Raw genomic sequence first — 12,276 nt, forward strand, 5'->3', positions numbered from 1 at the left:
TATTATCTTCCTGCATCTCCTCTCAATCCTAAAGAGAAACTGCTACATGGGTTCACATATATTCACCTCATGAGTTACCTTTGAACTGCAGTTCTAAAAGATCTACCGATCGCTAAAACAGCGGAGTGCTCGCCGGCCGCATCAGTTAGGTGCGTCACCGAGGACAAAACAGGTGATGCGCCCCGCTCCACAGCAGCGAAACTCATCAGGCGCAAATAAAAGACAGAAAACATTAAAGGAAATGAACCGACATGAACGCTTGCGTGTCAGTACCGACGCTCTGGCACAGCGCGTAGCCCCCCCGACGCGCAGGAGCTTGTCACCTGCTAACAGCAGGCTGCTGTCTTTTCCGTGGACTGCATCTTGCCGGTCATTATCACGTGACAGCGACTAGTCGATGACAGGAATAAAAAGTCACTATAGTGAAGTCGACTAGTGACTAGTTCATACAACCCCTGCTACTGCTCCCCAGAGTGTTCTGCAGCATAATCAGCACGTTCTTTTTGAACTTGATATCAAATTTTCACCTCCTCTTCGTCTCCGCATGATTAAAGTTACCCTCGCGGTCTATCACTGGCAAATCAAAAGTGAGATGGATGACACAACCGCCCCCCGTACTTGCTTGTTACCACATTCCACCCAGCCACAATAAAAAAACGGCCATTATTCACCTCCGCCGACTCCGACACCGGCCAAAATATGATGCCCGGCCGTTAATTGAATACAGGCCTGTATTAGAGGATTTACGGTAATTTTTTTTTATGAAGTGAAATTTTTTTTCCTATTTTATCTTTTAGTTAAATGAGTTTCTTTACGGCAAAGTGATTTTTACATCTCTGGAATCCTGAAGTCTTATATGTTCATCTTATTTCATTTTAAAGGTTAAGTTAGTTTTATTGTTGTTTCAGATTAAAATCATTAATACATTCTAACCGTATCTTTTCTACCTTGTTTCGTCTCGCCAGATTACAAAATCCTTTTGGATTCCAGAAAAACCCAGCAGGATTGAAATCAACACGATCCGTTTGTTGGAACAGTTTGCTGTTAAAGATATCGGGGCACTTGGTGTGGTGGAGCAGAGCAGTTCTCAGCACATATTGCTCAACCCAAAGATCGCACACAACTTCAGTAAGTACTATGATTACATCTTTGAGCTTTGAGTTGCTCACAGACAGAAGTCACATCCTCTTGGAGGGCAGGATTTCACATTTCTAAGTGAGAATCTTCTGGATTGAATCCGGTAACGGAACCGGTTTCCGTGGTGAACACAAATACAAACAGGAATCCTCTCATTTTTCCTTCATCTAAAACAGAGTATGTTTATGAATTTAGCAGACGCTTTTGTCCAAAGCGACTTACAAGTGATAATCGGCATGTTGCCCTTGAGGCTAACAACAACAATAACAACAACTTTACATCAGTCATGGAGAGGAGGGAGCAAAGAGTGGACGGTAGAGAGGGGGGACGGGTGCAGGGAGGGTGCTAGTTTAGAAGACGCTCTCTGAAGAGTAGTGATGCTTTTCTGCATCACAGCCACCAGGGGGCAGTATGGTTCTTGTTTGCATGGCCTTGACTTCCCCTGAAGAGCCACAATGGAGTGTAACTGTTTCTCATCTAAAGGCTTTCACTTGTGATTAACTGAGGCCTGTGTACTTTGAGGCTCCGCCTGTGGAGTGATGCTTCCGGAGCTCGCCCTCAGAGCTCCTTCTGCAGCCCAATCCCTGTGCAGAAATACAGACAGGGCTGCGGTATTGGCTGCTAAATAGCGTCGGAGAAAATTTGTGCAGACTGGCAACATAATTCGAGTTTGCATGTTCATAAAATATGGATGGGGGATCAAAGTGACAATGGCACCTCTCCTGGTCCCCTACAGAGTACACCGACGTTTGTTGATAGCACTCTGTGACTTGTTCACCTTTGCTTGTGCCAGAAGCTGAGTAGTGACAGCCTGCAGGCACGTCGAGGCCATGCATCTTCCTGCTTCAAGCTTCTGAACATTCTGACACTTGATAAAAAAGAGGAGTCTGCCTGTGTTGATTTCCCTTTTCCTTTGTTCCAAATAACAGAAACGCATCTCAATTAGGGACATTAAAAATCAGAATGCCACACAAAGATAAACTAAAAACATACACATCCAGACTGTTACATGTAACAAAAACAACAAATGATTAGGTGTATGAGTCTACTTTTCATTTAGAATTTAATTTAACTAAAACTAGATAATTAACTTCCAGTGTTGCACTTTGTTCGAGGCAATCTCTGCCTCTTTGCAGTCTAAACACACAGAATATTTCCCAGAATTCAGTTCTCCCTGAAGCCAGATATGAAAATAATAATTTGTTAATCTTTTCTCTCTGCCTCCGTGTGTCTCCTGGCGATTCTCACAACACACACACACACACACACACACACACACACACACACACACACACACACACACACACACACACACACACACACACACACACACACACACACACACACACACGCACACACGCACACGTAACAAACAGAGAGACTTCACCTTAATTAGATAAGCTTACAGCAGCATTAACAATGATGGAGGAACAAAAGTAGGTGATAATTAGTGTTCCCCATCAGTAATCACGGTGCTGCTGGAACGTGGTGTTGTGGATGGGTTGAACAGGTGTTCATCAGCTTTGAGCGGTTTAACCTGGTATTCAGTACGGGCCTGACAAGGGAACAAGATTAGTAGCATCAATTCAATTATCCATCAGACAATGAAGTACTGATCCATGTACTTGTTTATAGGATTAAATAACCAGCAGGGGTCTCATTTATCAAACATGGCGTAGAATCCTTACTAAAACCGTACTTAAGCTCAGCAAAAAAAAAGTACTTATGCCAAGTAGGTGTGTGATCTATCAAACATGGAGTACGCACAGCTGCACGCAATCTCCGCTTCATAAATCAGAGACTGTCTAGAAAGGTTCTCAGCTGCTTTTTAGTCACATCCTGCCCTCACCACGCCCATTTACTGCCATAAATAGTCAACGCAAAGTGCCTTGTGGATCTCATGAATATACATAAGCCGGCTGTTGCAGCGCTCCGCCAATGACATGGTGACCGCAGATCAAGGCAGATCAAGGAAGCACAATTTCACAGAAGCAGAAGTTGAGGTACTTGTGGGTGAGGTGGAGAAATGAAAGGAAGTACTTTTGCAAAACAAATAAGAGAAAATCCACGGAGTGGCACAGCGTTGCTGAAGCCGTCAATGTTGTGAGTTCTTCAGAGAGATCTGTGGTGGATATAAAAAAATGATCCAATCAGGATTCAATCCCCAGACTCCCGGGTGAAAGCTACGCACGCTAACCAGTCATCCAAACAGAGATCTCCCTTGTCCATGTAGCCAGGGCGCACGATCAATCGGGTCACAGTGACAGGACACACACTGTCACAGACGCATGACATTCTGTCTATATCTGTCCCCCTGCTGATATTCTGCGCTTCAGGCTGTGTGTGTGTACACGCGTGTGTGTGAGCGTGCATGTGTGTGCACATGGGGGGTCTTGTTCTGTGTGAAAACGAAGCAGTACAAGTGATAATGCTGCAGGATTTCATAATTGTATCCTTCTCAGCAGCAGCACTGCAAGTGCTCTCCACGTCCAACATGTGCGTAAGCCAGGTCCTTAGTCAACTTAAAGTTGTGCACATTTTTCTTTCATAAATCCCAACGTTTGCGTGGAAAGTTGCTTACGCAGTTTTCCGACCCTAGCTTGATAAATGAGGCCCCAGATCTTTAACAGCAAGCCTTGGTGAAAACTAATGAACCCTCTGGAGGTAGGCGCTGCAGATTTGCACCAGTTAAAACCTACGTACCTGGTTACTCCACACACGCGTTTCATGAGCACTTTTTAACTCAGAAGTACCCCTGAAGGACTTAGTTGTTGGTCCTTTTATCAAAACTTATTTTTAGCCTGAGAGGGTTAAATTAAGTGAAATCCCTCCCCTGATGTTTAAAAAAACTGTAAAAATGATAAGTCTACAATTCTCTGTGATACAATGGAGGAAAAACATCTGTTTTCTTTTATAAGCCCACCCCCGTCCCATAGGGCCCTGTGCAATTTGAATTGAGCGCTGCTCAGCACTAGCCAATAGCGTTGGACATCTGCTTACACACACACACACACACACACACACACACACACACACACACACACACACACACACACACACACACACACACACACACACACACACACACACACACACACACACACACACACACACACACGTAAGGGGTAAATGTTGCTTTTAAGCTTAATGTATTACCTTTATTTATGACCAGTAGGATGGGATATACTATATAAGTATGGAGTATCAACCGGCTTGGTCTTTGGATGTTTAATCAGAAGACTCTAGGATTCTTTGCTTTTTCAGGGATCAAACACACTTTGTCTCAGTTCAGACAAAGTCAGGTTTATTTTCTAAACAAATTAAAACAAGACAAGTCAACCAAGGCTACTGTGATGGATGACTCTAAGAGGATGGGATGTGATGTATGGTGACTATGTGTGAATGTGAGGTTATCAGAACCTTAAACCTAGAAGAACAGAGTTCTGGGTGAAAAGAATTTGGTTTGCGTTAAACTATAAAGTTGGTTCTTATCAAAATCGGCATCAGATGCAATCTGTGTGTCTACCTCACCCTTTCTTTGGAGACCCTCTTCGTGGATCAGGAGGTCAGGGAGGTCGGATGACCGCTGGGCACCGAGGTTCGGTAGATTAACCACAGCACCGACTCTCCAATCCAGAGATGTTTCCGAGTCACAACAGATAGATGAAATCATTTGCGTCTAGAAGGACTGTTTTGCCAAGCTGAAACTCAGTTAGGAGAACTGTGTGAAGTGTCTAGCAAAAGTGACATTAGTATTGAGAAATGGGTCCTAACGTCTGTAAAAAACTGTAACAAGAATGTGTCAGATTACATACATAGAGGAGAAATATTAAGCATTTTATTTCACTTTCAAATGAGGAGAAGCAGCATGAAACCTGACATGGAAATAATCATACTAAAAATGTAAAAATAAGAATAGAGCTCCAGACTTAAATTTGATCTGGTATTGTGTTAGTGGGCTGAGGAGAGCATTTCTCTAAGAATGAATTTGCTTATTTACCCTGAGAGCTCCTCAGCAAGCTGCCTGTTTAATGCCTGAAAATGTCGTGGTCCTAATTAAAAGTACACCTGTGGCTTCCTGCACCCAGTGGGATACGCTCTCCACCTCCACACTCTCATTTAGGGCAATGCCCAGTTTGTCTGACTGCCAGTCAACAAAGGGCTTAAATTGCTCTTAGACATGCATCTGTGAGGGATCCTTTAGTCTAGGGAGGATGATTGTACATGTTGAGATTCCTCGTGAAATTTTGACATGAATGCCTCTGTGTTGGACCCTGAGATAATAACAATGACTTAGAGGTGTGCTGATTACAGCAAACACGTAAGTGTGAATGTTTGGGCAGCCTTGTTAATCTTCAGCATTTTCCTGTAAAAATCGCTCGTTGTTGCTATCAAAATTTTCAGTTAAATGTATCTTATAGGAGACACACACAGTGATATTTGAGATTTAAAACAAAGTTCAGAGGATATACCCAAAATCTGCAATAATTGTTTAAACAAAATTAGGCAGGTGTAGACATTTGAGCGCTGTTGTCATTTTATTGATTCCAAAACCTTTTGAAGTAATAATTGGAACTCAAAATTGGTTTGGTATGCTCAGTGACCCTTGACCTCCATACATGGGTGAATCCAGTTATGAGAAAGAGTATTTAAGGGGGGCAATTGTAGGTTTCCCTCCTCTTTGAATATTCTCTGAAGAGTCAACACATTCAAGCAACAAAGCCATTTTAAATGTTAATAAATTTAGATCCAGTTATACTTGAAATGTATTTTAGAAGTCAATCTGGCCCCCACAGTGTCTGCTGGATAAAAATCTCTGGCCCCTGAATACATTTAGTTGAAGACCCCTGCTTTAGGGGAAGGATACAGAAAGCTGTTTATCAACAGAAGGGAAGAATGGTGAGAACTGTTTCAGTAAAGGCTGATTTCAAGACATTTACAATTGTAACATCCAGCAAAGTGTAATGCACGAGAGGTGCCACAGGATGGCGTTAGAGTTCTAGGCAACAGTGCGGAGGGGTAATGTGCGTCACGTCACTCCATCACGCACAGAGACGTCGTCCAAAATGGAGGACGGGCCTGATGAAGACCACTTTTCTCACAATAAAGTCAAAAATACACCCAAACTACAAAAAAACATGCGAGGAGCTTGTTTTGCAGAGTATAGAGAGTTATGACAAAGGCAAATGCTGAGTCGAACGGTTGACAGCGCCGTCCAATATTGTGTCCGCAGGCGTTGTCAGCCTTGCTAATTTAGCTTGCTAAGCTAACATGCTTAGACCGTCTTTTTGTGAAGCGTGTCTCTTTCGGCGTGATTCACACGGGAATCAGCCCTTCGACTTGATGGTATACGTATGTTCTCGCTGTAGTGTTGTTGGTATAGCGTGCAATTTGCGGAAAACATCTATATATCCTGCTATGCTCCTCCGGTATGGGGTTTAAGATTAGCTTTCTTGAGCTAACCAAGCTAACGGGCAATAAAGCGCTAATTTCTGGCTAGTTAACCAGCTTCAGGCATCCCCGGGTTACTTCAGATTTAAGAACCAAATTGGTGTCCGGAATTCTCGTCGGATAAACGACCGTCTTGCGGCGTTAGAATGCTAATATTATCAGTTGATCAGACCAAATTAGCGGTTAGCTTCTGTGCTAAGTGGAGATTGGCGTCTCCTGTCACACGTTAACACAAGCTAATCAACAGTGACAAAACCACACAAACAATGCATCAGAATCACTCAAACACGTGACAAACTCACACACATAAATGCATTTACCTTCAAATCAACAAACAGTTAATATCCTGCAGTTCAGCTGTTCATAGACACATAGACTTTGGGTGACTGTTCTGAGTGCCCATAGAGGGGGACAGGAGTCTCCCCGTTTGTAAAAGTTAGGGACAGCGTCCCCAGGTGGCGAATAACGAGATCACCCTAGTTTTCCACTCAGACACAGGAAACAATTGTTTTGTGAATAATTAATTAATAATTCAAAACCAACATGAAGTGAACAATTCTAATAAAGACTGGCTTGCTCGTCAATAAATGTAGCTTTGGCAAATTGAGTGCTTTAAGACCTCAAGATATACATTACCTCTACTCATGACCAATAAGCTGTGATACTCTATTTAAATATAAAATATCAACCCTGCTTGGTCTTTATTGTATTTATCAGAAGATTCTAGGATTTTTGCTTTATTAAGTAATTTTACACACTTCATTTTGATTCAGAAAAGAGTCAGGTTTATAATAGTAAGAATTTATTTTATAAACAATTAAAAGATGACTAGTTATCTAAGCATTTACTGTGAGTGGATGGAACTAAATGTGATGTGTCAATATGGTGTTAGTCAGAACCTCCTTATCTAGAAGAGCTGAGTCTGAATGTAAAAGAATTTGGTTTGCACTAAGCTATGAATTTGTTATCATCAGAAGCAAATCAGACGCAATCTTCACTGTCTTCTACCTCACCCTTTTGGAAACCCTCGTCGCGGATCCGGAGGTCAGAGAGGTCGGCTGACCTCGGGGCACCCAGGTTCAGTAGATTGACCACAAGTACCGACTTCCCCTGTCCCGAGATGTCACCAGGCACACAGGTTGGACTAGCTTGCGTCTAAGAAAACTTAGGGATGTTGTGATTATTAGTCAACAAATAATTTGTGAGCTTTACTTACTTTTTTGATTCATCAATAAATTCGTAAATATGGAAATATTTACCGATTTATTAGGTAATTAGGACATCCATGGATCTCCTCGGGGCACCACCCCCTTTTATAGGGGGAATGAATCCAAAACCTCTTATCAATCTGTCTAAGGTTCATAAATTTGTTTACAAGCAGCAGTTGTATTTTATAGACACAAACAAATTCACTTGAGACAAAACTTAATTGGCAATCATTTATTAACTAATTTGATCACTTTGGCTCCTCCCAAAGCATTAGCTAATTAATATCCACCAACTGATTTTATCAAACAAATAACAAGTAATTATGAAATAATAATGTGACGTGACAATCTGAGGTGATGTAACTCAAGATGGAGGTAGTTTTGAAACAAAATGGCCGATCCCTTTGTTTGAGGGAGCAAGGACCCAAAATGTATGTTGGATGTGTGTGTCCTCCCAAACACTGAAAACCAGAATGTGTGTGTGTGTGTGTGTGTGTGTGTGTGTGTGTGTGTGTGTGTGTGTGTGCGTGAGCAACTTTCACTTTAAACTTCCAAAGCACATTCAATCACAGTAAAGCTTAACCAAACACTTCAAAACCGCTTCACAAAGAATCAGGAAGCAATACAAAACAATAATACAACAACTGAAATATCTAACGATCTGCTTTTGCTGTGGCCACAGCTCAAAACAACTTAGATATTACAATGAAAGAAAAGATCTTACTTCAAGATGGTCTGGATGACGTATTTGGTATGGAAGAGAAAAAACGTTTTTACTTTAAAGAAATCGCGCGGTTGATCGGTTGTTTTGAACTTTTTAGAGAAACGGAAGAAAAAGTGAACGAGAGAGAAAAAAAAGGAAAACTGTTGGCTGAACGAACTTGAAGCGTCCCTCGTTGCTCGATCGTCAAATGACGTTTTCCGTTGCTTTTCAGCGGCTCGGGCCTCGTGCCTGCGTCCGGAGCTGTAGCAGAAGTCTCTTCAACACCAGCTGAGACTGGGACAAAAGAGAATTAAGTTTCATTCTACGCTGGATCTTATAGATTCTCAGCGGGCGGACCGTGGGTCCGGGGTTCAACGTCGCTTTGGTGACGTCATCACGTTGCTTCCGGGCAGAGAATCATGGGAAATGGAGTCTGCTGGCGCTGGAATTTACTATCTGCTTTTTCAGAGCGCAGATGACACAGTTTTTGGAGAAAATGCTGCATAGCAATTTTCTCCTGAGGGTTGAACCTCAACAGGGAGTTGAACAATATCAGCTTTGTTCTGCAGGGACTGTTGTTCATCAGCTTCGCAGGTGCACAAAGGTTTTGACGACGTGCCAAAATCTTTGATGGTTAAAGAGGTGTGCTGCAGCTGGCCGGTCTGAAATTTTCTCTAGAACTGCTGAATCACATAGAGTGATCCAGTTTTAAGGTTTTGATGTTATGATCTGCACAACCAATCAAAGGCTGACAGGCTTGAGAGATGTTATCAAGACAACTCAGAAACACGCCAGATGTTCTGACTGGGTAAAAGACTATTTATGTGTCCGAGTTTAACGTAACCTTACTTGTTATGGTGTGAGTGCAGATGTCATGACCTCGCCACGTAAACATGCGGAACCACATTGCAGTCATTGTAGACATAACATTCATTTCAAGCTTCAATCATTGAGCACAGATTAATGAAGCATTTCATTATAATATAATTGTTATAAGTAGCAATAAACAAACGTTTATTTAATGATTATCTATATTATGAGTCACGGAAGAAGTTAATATTGATTTAGGAAATCATTCTTGAATTTAGCGACTGATCCGAGCTGGAGTGTTCCTTATGTGGAGGCCTTGGGGAAGAAAGTTATTGTTGACACGTCGTTATCTGTTGTCAGAGCTGCAGAGTCTGTGAGCTCCAGCTGGTATGAAGGCAGGCTCATTTAAAGGGAGCACATGCAGTCCCGTATCTCCTGTTTGACCAAATATTGAATAGATGTTGAAAGGTCAAACTGTACCTAAAACTGACCATTGCTGGACGTTACACAATCAAGCAAACACAAGTCTTTCCCCCCCAAAGAACCCAATTATCCCTTCATCCTATCATGTTTTCATTTTCTGTTTATGTTAAAATGTTGATATCGCTGGATGCCAACGTTGCCAACGGATGTAGTATCGCTCTCAGGTCCGAAGATAAGCTCCTCCTAGCTGTTCCGAATGCACGTTTAAAAAGCCGTGGAGAAAGGGCTTTCTCTGTCTGTGCCCCCAAGCTGTGGAACGCATTACCACTGCTAGTGAGGCTAGCACCAACAGCTAGCATTTTTAAATCACGCATGAAAACTCACTACTTCAACCTAGCTTATACCACATAATTATGAACCTCACTTACAACTACACTGTTTAAAAATGGAATTCACAATATCAACTTCCGTATTATTGAGGTTCTTTTTTAAAATATTTTTCTTATTTTTATTCTCCTTGTGTTTTATTGATTTTTAACTGTTAGTTTTAGGAATTTTGTTGTATTTCCTTTTTATCTTTTATCTGTGTTCTACATGTTTGTATAACGCCGGTTTAATTAACCAACATTTTTAGTGTACAGCGCCTTGTTTGGTTGTAATGCCTTGTTGAATGCGCTTTATAAATAAAATTGGAATTGGAAGCGATCTAACCAGATAACTCGATCTTCTGGCTTTATCTGTGCCATGTCTAGTCCACCACTCTTGATCTGTGCAGATCATTTATGCCTATGAATCTCAAATGCTTCTGCTTTATAGAACACAAATGAGTGCATTTCCCTCAGGCAACTGGGGGAAAGTAATTAAGCAATGGGCCCTTTGTCTTCTGAATGTTTTTTGAGTCGTTTTCATCGCAGAATAAGAGAACTGCCTGACGAGAAGAAAGCTTTTATGTACTACTGAGTGTGCTGACTGCTTTAATCTATTGTTCTTCCAGACATTTTCCTCAAAAGTTTCCCTGTGAAACCAGAGGAGCTGAAGGACAAACTGTTTATTATTAATGAGGAAGATGGAGGTCTGTCTGATGAGCACATCACCTCCCTGAGAAGGTAAGACTCCTCCCTTGCGATGTCATGGCCGCCGCTGCAAGTCATGTTGAGTATGTTGGAGAACCCCAAGTGTCCTAGCCAGGGAGAGGTTTGTCGGAGTGGAACCAGCAGCTTAGCAGGTCCTCAGTGAGATGGGCGTGCATGCACAGTGAAAAGCGTGCACGCTTTAGTCCTAACCGTGTTCTCGTGGTAAAAGCGACATTTAATCAGAGCGTCTCCCTGAGAACAGGTTTTATCTTGAGATGGAAATGACGTGCCGTTGGGAATGCCGACGTGAAAGCAGGTTGGCTCTGGGATCCTCACCTGCAGGTTTGGTTGTTATCCTCCTGATCTAATGTAGTATGGAGGATTTATTTATGTTTTATCCTATAAAAACATAATATATATTTTAATGTGCTCTGGCGTGGGCCTGAGGAGGCAAGCAGGTGCTGCAAAATTGATGTCTGGTGCTGCTCTGGTGGCACATAGGACAACTCATCAGGACGTAAATTCCTCTGGTTTGAGGTCAGAGCTGTCAGGAATGACAGGAGGAGGAAGTACGATTTGAAATGACTTGGGTTCAGATTCGATGGCAGGCAGGAGCTGGCTGCTCGCATCAGCGTCTTGCTGTTTCTACAGGAGCTGATGAGGGCCACCAACCCCACTTGGCTTAAAATAATTTCTCCAGGCTGCCGTAAATCACTCTAACAGCTTCAGTCCAAGAGAGTGAGTGAGGAGACGCGGTGATACCGAGACACAGAAGCCAAGAGCAGAAGGATGTGTGAAACATCATCATTTATGTTGTTTGTTAAAATATTCCTTAGTGATTCACGTTGCTGTTTATTATTATTATTATTATTATTATTAGTTAGTCTTCACTATTTACCTTAATAACACATGTTTCATTTAAATCACTGAAACATTTGATTGATAGGCAATAATAAACATCTTTATTTTTTATTTGTATCAAATTTAATGTAAAAAATGGTCAAAGACAAGTTGGTGGATGTTTGAGAAAAAAGTAGAGTCTGTTCTTTTAAAGAGGACACGTTGTGCAGAACTCACCTTTCTGCTGACATGTATGCCTCCTCTATCAAACCCATCATCTGTTTTCTGTCTGTGTTTCATTTTTAAAACTAACTACCTAAAATCAGCCGTTTCAACATCACTAATGGGGAAATTTGAATAGAACCACCTCTCACTTCTCCAGTTTGGAGGAGCAGTGGCTCTACTCCGAGCCCCTCCCTGATATCAGAGCTTCTCAGCTCCTGAGGCGTGTGACACCTGATCAATTCAATTCAATTCAAGTTTATTTATAAAGTGCCAAATCACGACAAGAGTCGTCTCAAGGCACTTCACATAATAAACATTCCAATTCACAGTTCATTAAGCCAATCAGAAATAATGTTTCCTATATAAGGAACCCAGCAAATTGCATCAAGTCACTGACTAGTGTCAG

The 12,276-nt window shown here is 41.9% G+C and overlaps 1 protein-coding gene across 1 annotated transcript in view; it reads left to right on the forward strand.

Annotated features, from left to right (window-relative positions):
• Positions 1 to 12,276, forward strand: part of LOC107390438 (formin-E) — a 56,841-nt gene that overhangs the window by 11,611 nt on the left and 32,954 nt on the right. Inside the window, exons 8-9 of the mRNA XM_015967139.3 lie at positions 966 to 1,128; positions 10,727 to 10,838. Coding sequence (XP_015822625.1) covers positions 966 to 1,128; positions 10,727 to 10,838 — 275 coding nt within the window. The remainder of the gene's footprint in view (positions 1 to 965; positions 1,129 to 10,726; positions 10,839 to 12,276) is intronic.

Source organism: Nothobranchius furzeri, chromosome 15 (genome assembly GCF_043380555.1).
Source record: "Nothobranchius furzeri strain GRZ-AD chromosome 15, NfurGRZ-RIMD1, whole genome shotgun sequence".
NCBI classification, from domain to species: Eukaryota; Metazoa; Chordata; class Actinopteri; order Cyprinodontiformes; family Nothobranchiidae; genus Nothobranchius; species Nothobranchius furzeri.